The sequence below is a fragment of the Hyla sarda genome, chromosome 2 (genome assembly GCF_029499605.1).
Source record: "Hyla sarda isolate aHylSar1 chromosome 2, aHylSar1.hap1, whole genome shotgun sequence".
NCBI classification, from domain to species: Eukaryota; Metazoa; Chordata; class Amphibia; order Anura; family Hylidae; genus Hyla; species Hyla sarda.
In genome coordinates this window covers 394,537,029-394,555,744 of record NC_079190.1, presented here as the reverse complement: position 1 = coordinate 394,555,744, position 18,716 = coordinate 394,537,029, and the positions used below count along the sequence as shown (strand labels likewise).

At 40.3% G+C, this 18,716-nt stretch overlaps 1 protein-coding gene across 2 annotated transcripts in view; it reads right to left on the bottom strand.

Moving 5' to 3' along the window:
- Positions 1 to 5,901: 5,901 nt before the first annotated feature.
- WDR81 (WD repeat domain 81) overlaps positions 5,902 to 18,716 on the bottom strand; it is a 76,642-nt gene continuing 63,827 nt past the window's right edge. For both annotated transcript variants that reach the window (XM_056558696.1, XM_056558695.1), the window contains one exon: positions 5,902 to 9,699. In XM_056558696.1, the coding sequence (XP_056414671.1) occupies positions 9,373 to 9,699 (327 nt within the window). In that variant the 3' untranslated portion in view covers positions 5,902 to 9,372. The remainder of the gene's footprint in view (positions 9,700 to 18,716) is intronic.

The window sequence follows — 18,716 nt, the reverse complement described above, 5'->3', positions numbered from 1 at the left end:
GCCTCCATTGTACACAACAAGGACCCACATATCAGCACTGTAAACAGCGCCAGAAACCGCGTCACACTGGTGTCAGATTCCCTTTAAAATAAAAGTACTCGTACTTGGTATCGGCGAGTACTAGAATTAAAGTATCGGTACTCGTACTTTGTCTTAAAAAAATGGTATCGGGACATCCATAGTGACAACCTCTATACAGTGCTGTGGACTATATTAGTACCATACAGGTTACAGACATAAATCACGTACAGAATATTAGGTAGGTTAATGTTATGGATAATCAGTCTATACAAATGCTTATTATAATGTTACAGCTGAGAAATCATAGTTCTACATTAGTTTCGTTCAGTTGGTATTTTCGCATAGACAGTCCTTTCCACAACCTCAGTATTGGGTTCAACTCAGGACTTTGACTCAACCAGCCCAAAACAAATTATGCTTCCCAGCCATCTAAATATAGACTTGTTTTTGTGTTCTGGATGAATATTTTGCTGCACGACTTATTGAGGATAGATTCACGCTTGGAAATTGTGATAGATTTCTTTTGTGCCAATTTTTTTTTTCCATAAAATTATTATGCAGAAAAATCAACAAGTGTATACATATAAGTGGGATGTATTTGTTGATTTTGGAGCAGATTTTTTACAGTGCTGGTGAATGGAGTCTTACAAGACTGTATTTATACATGGCAGATATATCAGAAAACCCCTTGAAAAGGGTACTCCACTGGCAAACTATTATTTGTAATCAAGTAGTGCCAGAAAGTTAAACAGATTTGTAAATTAGTTTTTAAAATCTTAATCCTTCCAGTACTTATCAGCTGCTGTATGCTCCATAGCAAGTTCTTTTCGAATTTCCTTTCTGTCTAACCACCGTGCTCACTGGTGACCCCTCTGTCCAGGTCAGGAACTGTCCAGAGCAGGATAGGGTTGCTATGGGGATTTGTTTCTGCTCTGGACAGTTCCCAAAATGGACAGAGGTGTCAGCAGAGAGCACTGTGGTCAGACAATAAAGAAATTAAAAAAGAAAATAACTTCCTGTGGAGCATACAGCAGCTGATAAGTACTGGAAGGGCTCAATATTCATCAAATCAATCATTCTGTGGCTCAGTGCATCGCTGGCTGCAGTGATGTCCTGCCTTGGCCAGTGAATGGCTGGGTGGCAATCGGATGTATCGAGTCCCGGCACTGATCTTCTTCCTGGTTGAGGCAGGACATCGCTGCAACTAGGGATTCGCTGAGTCGCAAAATGATGTATCGACCTCAGGGAACAAGGAAGAGCATACTGAGGACCACAGTGGGATAATGAAGGCACCAGCAGGACAGTAGATCTTTTTTTTTTATACCTGACACAATGGAAATTCTGCTAAAAAAAACAAACACAAAAAAACCCTTATACCGTAGCACTCATTTATCAGGGTTGCCTAGGATTAAAGAAAACATGGCTGCTTACTTCTAAAACCAGTGCCACCTCTGTCCACAGGTAGTATATGGTATGACAACTAAAGCCACATTAACCTTAATGAAGCTGCTATTCCCGACACAGCCTATGGACAGGTGTGGCACTATCACAGGAAGAAAGCAACAGTTATATTTTTTTCTTTGATCAGACAAACCCATCTTTTTTCAATATGATTATTTATAGGAGGTTCATAAAGAATCCGATGGCTATTTGTCATCTCACATACTTCCAGACATATGTACATACAAACATGATATTCACTGCTCAGTTGAAGTAAGGATGACATGTTACTTGCCAAAAAGGGACTGGATAACAAAACAGGAAAGCACAATTTATATGAATACAGAGGGGTGAACTAAAGTTATTTGCTTTCAAAAAAACTGTGTACTGTTTCTTTAAATTATATGTCCATAAATTGAAAGTAACACAACATGTTTGTATATATATTTTTTTCAACTATTGCACCACTTTGACATGTATAAAATACGTAGGAATCTCATTTTGAATAAATCCATTTAGCTTTTCTCTTTTAAATATATTTTTGTATGCAGAGAAAACCAATATAGAATTTGTGTATTCAAAGTTCATCGCTCCATATGATGCTCAGATCTTGGAGTGGAAACAAGATATCCATAAATCATGATGTTTCATTTATATTCCCTATTATATAAATATTCAGATAAAACATGGTTATTACCGTGATACAAGATTTCCAAAAAGCCTTTGCAGCTGTGTCATACATATTCTATTAGTAATGAAGAGCCCAGGCTGGTCCTCGTGTTTATTATGTGACTTTAAAGGAGTAATCACTCAAAAAATGTATCACCTATCTATAGGATAGAAGATAAATGTATGATCACTGGGGGGCTACTGATTACTAGAAGGGAGCCCCCCATTCCTTCTCACTGCAGTGAGGAGCTATGATGGAACAGTGGTCATGCACACACACCCCGCTACTTCATTTAATTTCTGCAGAGCTGACCATTAACTCTTTAAAGTTAAAGGAGGATCTAGAAATAGAAAAACATGGCTACTTTATTCTGAAAACAATGGTAGTGTTGGTGCCGAAGAATTTCCGCAAAGTGCTTGTCCAGCCCGGGTGAAAATGATGCTGCGGCTTCTCTGGGGCGCCTCATGGAATGCAGGTGCTTGAACCTCCGACCCAATGCTGAGTTATGGAAAGATGAGGCAGGAGTTGGTGGTACTTTTAAAAGGCTTTAATTAGACGACACGTTTTGTAAGGGGTCCCTTGCTTCATCAGGATGACCTGCATTCCTTGAGGCGCACCAGAAAAGCAGCAACATCATTTTCACCCGGGCTGGACAAGCACTTTGCGGAAATTCTCCAGCACCAACACTACCATTGACCAGACCGATATCACAGGACATCGGGACAGATGCTCGGCAGCCCAGAGGAACCCAAAGAGTGAATGCACTCACAAAGCGAACACCAGTGTTGTGCCTGAGCTAGCGCATCACGACAAAGTGAGTGCGAATAACACACTTATGCCCAGTATATAACCTATGAACGCAGTTTTCATTTTTCAAATCATATTTTTTTAAATCATCATAATTACGGCACTTAGATAGCGCCCCCTTTGTTCCTTTTTATTCTGAAAACAGCCCTACAGCTGTCCTTAGGCTGTGTGTGGAATTACAACTTGGCTCCATTTACGTTAATGGAACAAAGCTGCAATACCACACACAAAATAAGGACAGGGATGGTGCTGTTTATGGATGGATAATCTTTTTCTAATCCTGGATAATCCCTTTAATAAAGTGGCAGGGGCATATGTAACCTCTGCTCTAAACTCCTCCTTGATGCAGTGGAGTGAGACACAGACCCCCATTCTATTAATTGGTGGGAGTCCCAGCAATCATACATCCACATGCCAAAATGTTGATTCGTCACAGTCTTAGTGTATAGATTCTCACCGATCATTAGAACGAGCGAGGAGACACTTGGGGCTGAGTGCTTCATTACCTGGCTCACTGCAATCTCTAGCCAGTTGCCCAAGACAGGTTCATTATGTTTATAGAGATCATTAAAATTGCAGCAAGCCAGGGAGTGAGGAGTAGATCCGTGTGCTTCTCGCAATTCGTTCCCAAAGATCAGTGGGGTCTGAACATCCAGACACATCAAAACTTTTGACCATTAAAACCAATTACCTAATATTGTGCAAGTCTTTCTTATGCTGCCAATGCAGCTCTGACCCACTCTAGCATGAACTCCACAAGACCTCTGAAGGTGTTCTTTAGTATTTGGCACCATTACATTAGCAGCAGATTTTTTTAAAGGTGTTGGCCCACCATTAAGACATTCTCTAGTCACAGGCTAGGGATTAAGTCTTAAATGGGCACCGTCACTTTAAAAACGTCTTGACATGTTGCAGAGACATTTTAAAAGTTTTCACTGGTCTGCGTCAGAGCATTCAGACCCCAACCGATAGGTAGCACGAGCCAGTAGAAGAGTGCGCTAAGAGAGACAAACTTGCATTTTAAGTCTATGGGATTGTCTCGGTCAGCTGTGCTTTTCTCCCTGCTTGTTCAAACAATTGATCGGGGTTTGAACACTCAGAACTGGATCATAAGACATGTCTCTAAGACATGTCAAAAGTTTTTTGAAGCAACAGGTACCCTTTAATGGAGGAACAACCCCTTTCTGTTCTGTAAGTTTCAAGGTGTGATCTGCATTAATTGGACTTAAGTTCTGGAGAATTTTGATCACCTTTTATTCTTTGTCATGTTCCTCAAACCATTCCTGAACTATTTTGTAGTGTGGATGGGGTATTATCCTGCTGAAAGAGGTCACTGACATTAGGGAATTCCAGTACCATGTCTACAACAATGTTTAAGTAAATATTGTGTATCAAAGAGTTCACACGGCACATTTTGTTTTCGTTTAAAGGAGTACTCTAGTGCAGAGTATTCCTGCTCCGTCCTGCCCAGGCTGCAAAATAAATGAATATAAACCATCACTCGCCTCCCTGGGTTCCCGCGGAGCGCCACTACAGCTGATCGGTCCTCCGGTCCATCTCCTTCATACTTCCGGGTGTAACGAAGAGTCACATGTGACGCTTCGTTACACCCGGAAGTATGAAGGAGATGGACCGGAGGACCGATCAGCTGTAGTGGCGCTCCGTGGGAACCCAGGGAGGCGAGTGATGGTTTATATTCATTTATTTTGCAGCCCGGGCAGGACGGAGCAGGAATACTCTGCACTAGAGTACTCCTTTAATGTATGACATCCACATCAATGCCAAAGACTTATTTAGAAACTAGTACTGCCTTCATTCTATATTTTGCCACGGTAAGCGACACATATGTACCAGGCCAACAACATTTTAGGTACTTACAATGATGATGATCTGGAGCAAGTCAGCATGGGCACTCTACTCAGTCGAAGGGCTGCATTAGATGTTCTGAGCCACATTGTAAACAAGCGCCGATCTCTATGATCACCAGAGCCCATTACACGGCTTGGTAACTGTGCGGGGAGGGCTGCATCGTTCGTATTACCTTTTGCTGCTTCCTTGTTATATGATGTGCAGCTATCAGCCAACAAATGAGTGTTTTTTTTGTTTGTTGACTGATCGCTGGCCTTTCACGGTGATGTCTGCCCATTAGTCCCATTTTATAGGGCACTTAGACTATACAACTAGTTTTGGTCCACGGTCTGTACTCATACCTTTCTATCATAAAATGTAATAGCTTTTTCAGCAATGTGTACTACGCTAGCTCTTCCGTGGGACTGAACTAGATGGGCTAGCCTTCTCTTCCTGAATGCATCAGTGACTTTGGGTGGCTAAAACCCTATCACTGATTCACTGGTTGTCATTCTTTAAATCACTTCTGATAGGTACAACTCCTGCATATTAACGTGGGTATTCCGACCAAATACATCTTATCCCCTATCCAAAGGGTAGGGGATAGGATATTTCCGTGCAGCACCTGCATTCTGTGCGGGGCTGCGTTTCTAGGCCTGGAGACATGATGTCATGCCACGCCCCCTCCATTCATGTCTATGGGAGGAACTGTGACAGCCGTCATGCCCCCTCCCATAGACATGAATGGAGGGGGCGTGGCGTCTCAAAAACAGAGGTTTCTGTGCTGCACGGAAATAGCAGGGGGTCCCAGCGGCAATACCCAAACCCCCCCCTCCGGCGATCAGAAATCTTATCCCCTATCCTTCGGACATATCCAACATGTCAACTATAACAACTGACTATTCACTTGCTGTCCAACTTATCCCAGTCTTCTCAGGTCTGATATCATGCTCAGCAATGTTCTTCACTTTACCTGTATTTTTAATGTTATGGCTGATTAGTGTGTAAATAAGTGCTATAAATATGTTGTTGACAGAAAGGCAGGGGGCTTGACATCCACTATATATGTACTGAGAAGAATACCAATGTAGAAATGAAAATTTTTACAAGCAGGGTTATTGCTAGAATCATGAACTTTAATATAAATCTAATATATCAGTTTTGATTCTTGCTTCTTTCATTCTGGAGTGAAGAACAGTCTTTAGTTCATTATATGTGCCAACAGTAAGTTCATTGCCATTCGCATTACAATAAAATGAGGTGTTCTGTCAGTCTCTGGATAATCCTGGGTTATCTATAATCATTCTTTCAAGCACTATGCATTAGGAGATAATATTAGTCCGTTTCTGAGCCTTTGCTCCAACAAGTGTCTTTGCTACTACAAGTTAAAAAAAAAACTGCTACATGACCACAGGTTTCCTGCTTCCAGAAAAAGGAATCTTACAGTATATACAAACAAGGACAGATCTTTTGACATAAAAGAGTATTGAGAAAAGGAACATCACATCTTGCTTCACAACCCAAACTTCCTTTGACAACATTTTGCCTAACACAATGTGTGATGTAACAGAAGTGCATACAACCAAAAGCATAAAATCATACTGCCAGGGGTTAGCATAGGGTATATGCAGCCTGAGAGTAGTATATACCGTATGTGTATATCTACTTCCTGAGATGCCCAGGTTTGCAATTCCAAACAATATATATGTTTATACACAATTATAAATCATACAGGTTAACACCATGATCATATTATATATATTTAAAAAAAAAAAAAAAAAAAAAAGATGAAATATTTTTACATCATGATTGTAATAGTGCTGGGAGCCCTGGTTATTCAGTACATCAAATTTGGTGGCATTTTACATATAGGGATAGTAATTCCCTAATATGTCATTTCTTGGATAATCGACCGTTTGCACTTTGGTAATGTACCAAATGACCTTTACAAGTTTGAGGTGTTAGGTTACATGTACACAACGTTTCTGAGCAGTCTTTTATAGTTCCAAAAAGGTTTTTGTTTAGTTTTTTTCTAAGAAAAAAAAAAGTAGAAAAAAAACCCCCAAAACATCAGATGTATCTTTAGATTTTTTTTTTGCATTTGGGCTTCCTAAGGACCCTTCTTTCCAACACTTTTTTTTTTTTTTTTGGATGACTTGTCCCTAATTTCAGCCATTTATTGGGCTGTAGCAAAAAGCTATAGCCCATTAAAGGGCATTTTTTGTGCTGTTTATACATGTCGAAATACAACTATATTTTGACATATACAAAGACAAAAATATAAGGACCTGGCACTTAAAAAAAACAGCAGTAAAATTGATACATGTAGACACTAGACATTTTCCCATTGAATTTAATTGAGACCAGAGCGTGCACTTGGCCTTAGGATTTTCCACATTTGCCTAATGGTTCTGTTGGTACCATGAATTGTAATATTGACGATGGATCCATTTGGTAACCATTTCTGATGGGTTGCATCAGGAACAATAGGAACCTGATGAAAAAGACTGTGCAGCAGTGTGAATAGTGCCCAAGTGTAAGTGCTAAGTAAAGAAATAGTGTTTAAAGGGGTACTCCAGTGGAAAATTTTTAACTTTCTGGCACCAGTTGATTTAAGAAAAAAAAAAAAAAAGTTTTCCACCGGAGTACCTCTTTAATTTTGAGCAGCTAAAATATGCTACAATAAGATGAAGATGTTAATTTGTATTTTTTGCTTTTTAATGCAAGACACCACTGATACACAATAATGTAGATAGAAAACATACAGTACACTACTTTAAGCATGAAATGGAATTTCTAAAATCTCCAAAATTTTTAAACCACCATTTGGCTTAAATATTTTATAAATAAAACCCACATAAGTACCCTATGTGGTATCTGGCTCTGGTTATTTTTACATACTGAACAGCCGCTATGGTAATGCTTATGTTATCAGCATATGGCTGCAGTAAACCAGGAATTTACCAAGCTGTCCTACTACCAATTGAGTAAATTTTACTTATAAGCGCTTTTTCCTCTAATAAGGTTTTGGCAAATCACTAGGATCACTTATGATCAGTGGAGGTCCAATTTCTGGGACCTCCACCAATTGTGGAAATGTAAGCCGTGTGCCCTTTCCCCTATATCCTTTAATAGTACAATGACAAGCAGTGATGGGGACACAATACTATGCAAATATTGCATCCCCCTCCATTCTTACAATCCGTGGTGATCCCTGGAGTCAGAACCTTGCCGATCATAGAGTGGTTGCATATTGTAATTATAAGCCATTACTTTCTGAAATAGGAATATCCCTTTTGAAAGAATTAGACAATATAAGGGAAGTTTTATGTACAATGCCTCCAAACCAGATATACTAGGCCTTATTTACTCAAAGTAGCCAATCACAATGCAGCTAGATTTTTCACAGTAAGTGAAGAAATTAAAGGGTTTATCCCAAGATTAACAGTAATCCCGTATTCACAGAATATGGGATAAGTAGGTGATCAGAGGAGATCTGACCACTGGGACAAATCCTAATGCTCACAATTGTGGATGGAGTGGCTGCCTAAATGCTCGGCCACCTCTTCATTCTCCGATTATAGGACTTGTGAACATGGACAAATTCAGCGCTCGGCAATGTTCGTATGGCCTATAGAGAATAAATGGAGTGGGGCCAAGCATGCATGCTGCCACTCCATTCATCTAGATGACAACTCCCGATTGGTGGGGGGGGATCAAGTGGTTAAACCTCGCTTGATCAGCTAGTTATGCCCTATCCACTGAATAGGGGTGACATTTAACATCAGATAACCACTTAAAGGGGTACTCCACTGGCCAGTGTTCCGGCTGCATTCTGAACATTTAGCTGTGAACTTGCTGTGGGGGTCAACCATGCCCCCTTCGTGCAGTCGGGCCACGCCCCTCAACGCAAGTCTATGGGAGGGGGCGTAATGGTGTTGTCGACCCCCGCAGCGCACACAGGGGCGCACAGTAGAGTACCCCTTTATGGGCTGATATGATAACAAGGTCAGATTTTCTACTATTCAGTTTTAAAAATGTCAGCCGGGTATTTTAATCAAAATGGATGATTCTGCTGACACAATCCATACAATGCAAATATGCAAATACAATCCAACATGCATATGTCATAGCTAAGGAGGAACCAGCTAAAGTGCAAACTAAACAGATATTAGAGAGAGTCCTTATTTCAGCTTCTGCACACAACACTGGTTTTCCTGTGAAGTAGAAAACTATTAGCATCATGTCTATATTTGTGTAGGCATTTCTATGATGCTAAGTACACAATCCTGAATATTGATGTGATTCTACTATTAGAATTTACTTTGAGTTATCAAAATTAATTGTAAGGGCCCCAGTGTAAATATGCAATCTCCTCAATGGTAGCAGCTCCTTCTGTTTAATACTTTACGGGTAGAAATGCCAACTAGATTTACACTAGAAAGCTTGCTGGTCTTGCTATGAATACTATTAACACCAGAAGGTAATAGGTCTATGGCTTTTATAAAAATAAATGAAATAAAAATTAAAAAAATAATCATGTATACATCGTAGTTACTGAAGTTTCCCCAAATTGCTACGGTCTCTTATGCCAGGAGACGGACTACTCCATTGTCAGAGCCCAGGAGAAGTAGCCTCTTGTTAAATAAGACAGCCAGGTTGGTTAAGGTACCCTTGAAATTTTCCGAGCTGAGTTTGGTTGTGCTGTTTGGCTGTGTTGAGGAGTCAAGAAGAGAGTAGATACCAATTTTATTTGCCACAGTCCCGGTTATTATCTCACTGCCGTACAGATCAAGAGCGTGAATGGGGTCAGAATTGGACTTGAATTGATGTAAAGGTTTCTGCTCAAGCTCCTTCCAGACAGTGAGGGAATGGTCAGATGAGGAACTCACGATGATGTTTCCATCTGATGCCTGCAGGACAGAGAAGATGTGAGTCAACTGGATAGTGAAATCAGATTGGAGGTGTATCACCGTAAAAAAAAAAAAAAAATTTCCATGAACAGATGGACCAACTACTGATGAAGAGATATATCAAGAGAATCAACTTAACGTAAAAGGTGAGGATTTATGACAAGGATACTATACATTACATTCACACAAACATGGAAATTTATCAGGAAATGTAATTAGATACAAAAGATAAAAATTATATTATTCCATAAACCAGCTACAGCACATAAATGAAAAATTGGGTTGTCCAGCCACAGGAATAGTAGTTTTAACAAATCTGAAATTGTAACCGATGACACTTACTAGCATAATTTTACTAGCCATGAGCTGTGATCCCCTTCTGCTCTCATACGGCCGCCCACCTTGCACTTGCATGAGCGAAGGGTCTATGAATATTTATGAGGTGGACAGGCATAGGAGAGCAGAAGGTGACAAAGGCAAGGAAGCTCTCGCCTCCATTGCGCAGGGGATATTAGCAATGGTGAACCTATACAGCCTGGATTTCCAGAACCGAACCCATGGATTGGAGTGAGATGTACCTCCTTTAATCAGGTTCACCCGGCTAAGAGTGAGTAAACAAGGAATTAGTTTCCCTTCTCACATCATAAGTTTTGTTTGGTGCGGGTCAGGTTGCTGAAAAGGGGCAGACGCGCTCTTCTGAGTGATGTACTCACTTGTTGCTGTTCGGCTTTACTCAGAAAGCCAAGCATGCGGTGTACGGAAAAATAGAAAGAAACTCAGAAATTGCATAAATCTGTCCTACCTCCATCAGTGTGATTCTGAGTGGGCCAGTTCCTGTAGGATCGGGATAACACTGGAACAAGGAAAAAGCAGTGACCAGAAGAGGGCTGGGAGAGTCAGTATGGTAGCTGTGGACGACTAGAGGAGGCGAGTATGTTTATATCACCCCCCAACCCTTGAGCAAAGCCCCTTTAACACCTATTATATCCATGCCATCCAGTTATGGCATAGGTCGGGCTCGAGTGTATGGTACGGGCTCGTGCCATACCTGGCTGATGTGGGCTGCTTTCTGGTAATGACATTATTCCATTGCTGGTCATTTAGCGGTTTAGATGTTGCGATCAAAGAATCTAAACAGCTTTCGGATGCATTGTTTGTAGTATAGAGGAAAAGTATTACATTACATTACCGAATTTTTATTACCCACAAAATTGCACAATTGTTTTTTTTTTCCCAATTGGTCTTACAAATAATTTTTCTGGCTTCCTAATACATTATATTTTAAAATACAGAGGGGCAGTAAAAAAAATACAAGTTGACCTGCAAAAAATAAGCCCTCGTATGAAATGTGTTAGATGTCTTAGAAGTTGAGGAGGAAGAAAATGTAAGCCAAAAATCTAAATTTAGATTGTTTAATAGTTTTACTTGAAGGAATGAAAAATTGAAAGGTCGCCTGGACAATGTCACGTTTCTCAGTTTTTTGTGAAACTGTATGACCTTCTAATGGGGAAACTGCAGACTGAGCTAATAGAGAAGTATCACACATTTATATTGACGTTTGTTGAAACTTTAGAAACCTGAAATGTTTAAATCTGATCTTTTGACTGAGAACAAAACATTTACTAGAAGGAGACAAACTAAACAAAAATCGTTGCTGTAATGAAACGTCTTTCGTCATTTCATCTTGTACAACAAAAGCATTCATTATCGCATATTTTATCTGATGTGGAATGCAAGTCAGAATATAAAAGAAACAATATTGTTTATTGCACATAATATCTTTACACAATATGCTACAGTGTGTAGTAAATCCAAATTTCAAGGGTTGAGTAAAGGGACCATCTCCTTAGAATAATAAACAAGTTCTGATGGGATGAACATTATTTCACCTTGACTCAGAAGAGGTTAAACAAACTATCACCGCGAGCAATGGGGCAGGTAAATATAAAGAAGAGTTACTCATTACTGGGGTTGGGTAAGATACACGGACACTTGTCTTTCTTATTTAAACAAACTGCTCAATACAATCCACATAAAGATGGGTAAGCAGTAGTCACCGTATAGATACAATAAAGCTCAGCAAGAACCTATTTTAATTGATGGAATCCAACTATAAAAGCTTGGAATCATTGGAAGCCATGACAATTGTGTTAACAGAGGCCTAAAACAGCTTATGCTCAGCATTAGTGACCTAAAGTAAAAACCAAAACTTCTCTCCAAACACATATTACAAACGGAAGCTCTGAAAGTCTTGGGGGAAGTATGTAGGGACAGAGGTTATCGGACTCGAATAAAGGGAAACTGCCGTGATTACCATGAGGTATCAAAAAAAACTTACCCAGATACACTGGCCAGTTCCGGAGATAGACCAGTTTTAGCTGTCTTTGGGCAATAGAGGCGGGACCTGGCATGGAGGCAGGGATGCTAGATATGCTGGGTCCTTCCTCCATTGTGCATAGCCGGCAATGAATAGGTTAGAAATGCCGGTTAATAACGGGACTTGTTTTGTGTAGGTCCCCCTTGTTCAACTAAAACACCACTAAGCTTTCCAGACATGGAGGGAGATTTATCAAAATCTGTGCTGAGGAAAAGTTGACCAGTTTCCTATAGCAACCAATCAGATTGCTTCTTTCATTTTTGAAAAGGCCTCTGAAAAATAAAAGAAGCAATCCGATTGGTTGCTATAAGCAACTGGTCAACTTTCCCTCTGCACAGGTTTTAACAAGTCTCCCCCTTGCGTGCCCTGTAGTACCTGTCACCAAGACATTGGTGGCAGATCCTTCAAGTTCCATAACAAACCACAGATGCTTGATCAGACTATTGATCCAACACCTTCCTTCAACCCCTTAAGGCCCAAGCCCATTTTCACCTTAAGGACCAGGCCAATTTTAATTTAGCATTTTCATTTTTTCCTCCTCGCCTTCTAAAATCCATAACTCCTTTATATTTCCATGTACAGACCCATATAAGGGCTTGCTTTTTGTGTGAGCAATTGTACTTTGTAATGAAACCTCTGATTTTACCATAAAATGTACGGCGAACCCCAAAACATTTCTTTTAGGAAAGAAATTTAAATGAAAACCACAATTTTCCACATTTTGGAGGGTTTCGTTTTAACACTGTACAATTAACGGTAAAAATGAAGTGTTTTTTATGCTGTGGGTCAATACGAATAAAATTATATCCATGGCTAGATACTTTTATATTTTTGTAACGCTTAAAACATTTTTGAAACTTTTTGTACAAAATTAGTAATGTAAAATCGCCCTATTTTGACCACCTATAACTTTTTCATATTTCCGTATATAGGGCGGTATGAGGGCTCTTTTTTGCGCTGTCATCTGTACTTTTATCGATACCACATTTTCAGATATAAAACTTGAATATAATTTTTTTTTTAAATAAAATGTGACAAAAAAGCAGCATTTTTGGACTTTAAAATTTGTTACGTTTACGCCGTTCACCGTTCGGAATCATTAACATTATATTTTGATAGTTCGGACATTTACGCACGCGGCAATACCAAATATGTTTATAAATAAAAAATATACGTTTTGCGGGGTAAAATGTGAAAAACTGACAATTTTCATTTTTATTGGGGGGAGGGGAAAACCTTTTTTTTTTCTTTTACACTTTTTATGTCCCCATAGGAGACTATCTATAGCAATCATTTGATTGCTAATACTGTTCAGTGCTATGCATAGGACATAGCACTGATCAGTATTATCGGCTATCTCCTGCTCTGGTCTGCTCGATCTCAGACCAGAGCAGGAGACGGACGAAGGCAGGTGAGGGGACCTCTGTTACAGATGATTGGATTGCCGCGGCAGCGCTGCGAGCGACCCGATCATCTATTTTATCATGCGCATTGCCGCAGATGCTGTGATCTGTACAGATCACGGCATCTGAGGGGTTAATAGCGGACATCCGCGCAATTGCAGATGTCGGCCATTACCAACGGGTCCCCGGCTGCTGAGAGCAGCCGGAACCTGCTCAGATACTCGCGGTCACACACAGGACGTAAAAGTACGTCCTGGTGCGCGAAGTACCGCCAAACCAGGACGTAAATTTACGTCCGTGGTCGTTAAGGGGTTAAACTATTCCTGAACAGTTTTTGCCGTGTAGCTGGGCATATTATTTTGCTGAAAGAGGGCACTACCATTATGGAAAACAGCGGTCATGAACTGATGTTCTTGCTCAGCAGCAATGCTTGATCAACAGAACATTGCCTAGATCATCAGACTGCATTCGCAGGCTTGTCTACTCTCCATAGTGCATCGTGGTGCCCTCTCTTCCCCAGGAAAGCAACACTCATGTCATTCATCAAATTCCAACATCTTCTTTTATTGCTTTATGGTGTAGTTCTTCTGATGCTCATACTGTATGTATTGTAGGTTGTATCAGTGGTGGAAAGGTGTTTAAAACATGGGATAGTTCAGGGATGCAATAAAGTAAAATAATTAAATCTCTCTTTTTATTCATTATCAATTTTGTCAGTTTTTAAGTTATTTAGGGAAGTATTGTGGGTTGGACCACTCTTCTGTTGCAGGTCTCCAGGGCTCTCTTATTGGAAGGGCGCCTTTTCCCAACAGCAATTTTAAGATCTCTCCACAGGTGTTCAATGGGATTTACACTTCAGAACTCTCCAGCGCTTTGTTGCCATCCATTTCTGGGTGCTTTTTAACATATGTTTGGGGTCATTGTCCTGCTGGAAGACCCAAGATCTCGGACACAAACCCAGCTTTCTGACACTGGGCTGTACAGTGTGACCGAAAATCCGTTGGTAATCCTAAGATTTCATGATGCCTTGCACACATTCAAGGCACCCAGTGCCAGAGGCAGCAAAACCACCCCAAAACATCATTGAATCTCCACATATTTCACTGTGGGTACTGTGTTCTTTTCTTTGTAGGCCTCATTCCGTTTTTGGTAAGCAGTAGAATGATGTGCTTTACCAAAAAGCTCTATCTTGGTCTCATCTGTTCACAAGACATTTTCCCAGAAGGATTTTTGCTTACTCAAGTTAATTTTGGCAAAATTTAGTCTTGCTTTTTTATGTCTCTGTGTAAGCATTTAATTTCATTTAAATGTCGACGGATAGTTCGCGCTGACACTGATGCCCCCTGAGCCTGCAGGACAGCTTGAATATCTTTGTAACTTGTTTGGGGCTGGTTATCCACCATCCGGACTATCTGCGTTGACACCTTTCATCAATTTTTCTCTTCCGTCCACACCCAGGGAGATTAGATACAGTGCCATGGGTTGCAAACTTCTTGATAATGTTGTGCACTGTGGACAAAGGCAAATCTAGATCTCTGGAGATGAACTTGTAACCTTGAGATTGTTGATATTTTTCCACAATTTTGGTTTTCAAGTCCTCTTTCTGTTGTCCATGCTTAGTGTGGCACACACAGACACATAATGAAAATACTAAGTGAACTTCTCTCCTTTTTATCTGCTTTCAGGTGTGATTTTTATATTGCCCACACCTGTTACTTGCCCTAGGTGAGTTTAAAGGAGCATCACATGCTTGAAACAATCTTATTTTCCACAATTTTGAAAGGGTGTTAATGATATTGTCCAGCCATTTTTGGAGTTTGGTGTGACATCTTTTCCAATTGGCTTATTTTCCTCCCTTTTTTTGGTTTAGTTCCAATAAACACAAAGCGAATAAACACGTGTATAGCAAAACATGTGTTACTGCAATCCTTTTCTGTGAGAAATACTTAATTTTCTTGAAAAATTTCAGGGGTGCAAACATAACATTTACAGCCATGACTGTATATGCGTGAGGGCTTCATTCTGTGTCTCTAGCACTGCTTTAATCTGTGCAGGTGCTCTACTATAGCCCTCAATGACTGTCCCATGTGCAGATACAAGCAACAAAAGCTCTTCTATCGTACATCTAGAAGAGTGTTCAGTTGTGTTTTTTTTATGCAACCTTCTAATATAGTTGTGTTTCTAGTCCATCCTTTGTTTGTTTTTTGCTTGTTGGTCCTGATCATGCCTAGCTTACAAGTGCATGGCTCACGCAGGTTTACAAAACAAACTTTATATATGGAGTTCCAGGGGTTGTCTGAGGTGCAGAAAAAAGGTATAACCTTCCCTTCTCCCAGACAATTCACTTACCGTATTTTTCGTCCTATAGGACGCACCGGCGTATAAGACGCACCCAATTTTTAGGGGCAAAATCTAAAAAAAAAAAAAAAGATTTTGAACCCAATAGTGGTCTTCAACCTGCAGACCTCCAGATGTTGCAAAACTACAACTCCCAGCATGCGCGGACAGCCAACGGCTGTCCGGGCATGCTGGGAGTTGTAGTTTTGCAACATCTGGGGGTCCGCAGATTGAAGACCACTGCAGGAGGAGGTAATACTCACGTGTCCCCGCCGCTCTGGACCCGTCACCGCTGCCCTGGATGTCGCTCCATCGCTGTCGCCGTGTCCCCCGTCGCTCTGGAACGTCTCTGCTGCCGGCCGGGTATCCTTGCAATGACTAGGAAGGAGAGCGCCGGCATACAGGGGATCCCTGAACGGAGAAGACACCGAGGAGGCAGGTAAGGTCCCCCCCGATGTCCTGTAAGCACTAACCCGGCTATTCAGTCGGGCTGTTCGGGACCGCCGCAGTGAAATCGCTGCGTCTGAAGGGTTAATACAGGGCATCACCGCGATCGGTGATGTCCTGTATTAGCCGCAGGTCCCGGCCGTTGATGGCCGCAGGGACCGCCGCGATAGGGGTGTATTCGCCGTATAAGACGCACCGACTTTTCCCCCCCAGTTTTGGGGAAGAAAAAGTGCGTCTTATACAGCGCAAAATACGGTATACCCTGCTCTTGTCTCGGAAGTATACCTCCTGAGACGAGAGGGAGCAGCAGGAACTATAACAGTCTGTAGGTGGTCAGCAGATTATAGGGATTTGGCTAGAAGTGTGATTTTGCAAAAAAGATTACATTACATTTTCTGATGAAAGTTACGGAGCTTTACATGCCCTACTTCTTTACTTACAGGAATTACCATGTTTGTTCTTTTGTGTATTTAAACATGACGATGTGTTGCAGACATTTCTGTGACTGTCTCATTCATCTAAATTGGAGTTTCAAATCTACCTGACGTTACACATATAAGGAGAATACATATAGTTACATTTCCTAAACAATTGACTCATATAAACCCTTGATTTAGACAAGTTTCTAATATACTTTGACCCCTTAAGGACCCAGGCTTTTTCCGTTTTTTTTCATTTTCAATTTTTCCTCCTTAACTTTAAAAAATCATAACTCTTTAAAATTTTCACCTAAAATTCTATATGATGGCTTATTTTTTGCATCACTGATTCTACTTTGTAATGACATTAGTCATTTTACCCAAAAATCTATGGTAAAACGGGGAAAAAAAAAATCAATGTGCGACAAAATTGATGAAAAAAAACACTATTTTGTAAGTTTTGGGGGCTTCTGTTTTTACGCAGTAAATTTTTCGGCAAAAATGACACCTTATCTTTATTCTGTAGGTCCATAGGGTTAAAATGATACCCTACTTGTATAGGTTTGATTTTGTATCACTTCAGAAAAAAAATCATGAATACATGAGGGAAAATTTATATGTTTAAAATGGTCATCTTCTGACCCTATAACTTTTTTATTTTTCTGTGTTCAGGGCGCTATGAGGGCTCATTTTTTGTGCCGTGATCTGAAGTTTTTAGCGGTACCATTATTGTTCTGATCAGACTTTTTGATCACTTTTTATTCACTTTTTTGTGGTATAAAAAGTGATCAAAAATGCTCTATTTTGGACTTTGGAATTTTTTTGCGCGTACGCCATTGAACTTGCGGTTTAAAAAGCGGTATATTTTTATAATTCGGACATTTCTGCACGCGGCGATACCACATATGTTTATTTTTATTTACACTGTTTTTTTTTATTCTTGGAAATGAAAATAATTCAAAGGGTTAATGATTTTTTTTTACACTTTTCTAATGCAATATTATAGCTCCTATAGGGGGCTATAACATTGCATTAACTGATCTTTTACACTGATTGAGGCATCTCCATAGGAATGGATCAATCAGTGCTTTCGGCGATTGATTGCTCAAGCCTGGATCTCAGGCTTGAAGCATTCATTCGGCGATCGGACAGCGCAGGAGAAGGTAAGAAGACCTCCTCCTGTGCTACAGCTGTTTGGGATGCCGCAGCGATCCCGAACAGCTCCCTGAGCTAGCCAGGCACTTTCACTTTCGGTTCAGCTTTGAGGGCACGGCTAAAGGGTTAATAGCGCGTGGCACCGCGATCAGTGCCGCGCGCTATTAGCGGCGGGTCCCGGCTTCACTACGACGCCGGGCCCGCCGCGATATGATGCGGGGTCGCCGTGTGACCCTGCGTTATATCGCAGGACCGGGACTCATGGCGTACACACACACACATTAGTATTGTAATGTGCTGCACAAATGATAACCTATTTAAGTTATCTTGGGGGGACTAAAAATTTTATTTAAAAAAGTTAAACTACGAAAAAAAAATTTACTTAAAATAAATGACTGGTATCACCACATGCATAAATGTCCAAACCATTAAAATTGAATATATAATTTTTATGGTGAATGAATGCAAAGAAAGAACAAGAATGCCCATTTTCAGAATTGCTGTTATTGTTGTCACCTCACCCATCAAAAAAACAAGAATTAAAAAGTGATCATAAAGTTGTATTTGCCCTAAAATGTTATCAATATAAATATAGCTTGCTGTGCCCTCACACATCTCCATATATAGTGATGGGCACAGTCAGATTAAAAATTTTTTTATATGTTGTGCATTAAACATTAACCTTTTTAATATACTTAATAAGAACATTTTATTTCCATTTTATAGAAATAATGGCTTATAAAAAAAAAACAAAAAAAAAAACACCCCACACAATTTAGAACACAACATCATCTTTGTCCAAGCTGAAGCACAGGCATGGACAGTTCAGAAAGTCTAGTAAGTGAGGGTAGGACTAGCACTCCTCTGTGCTCACTCCTG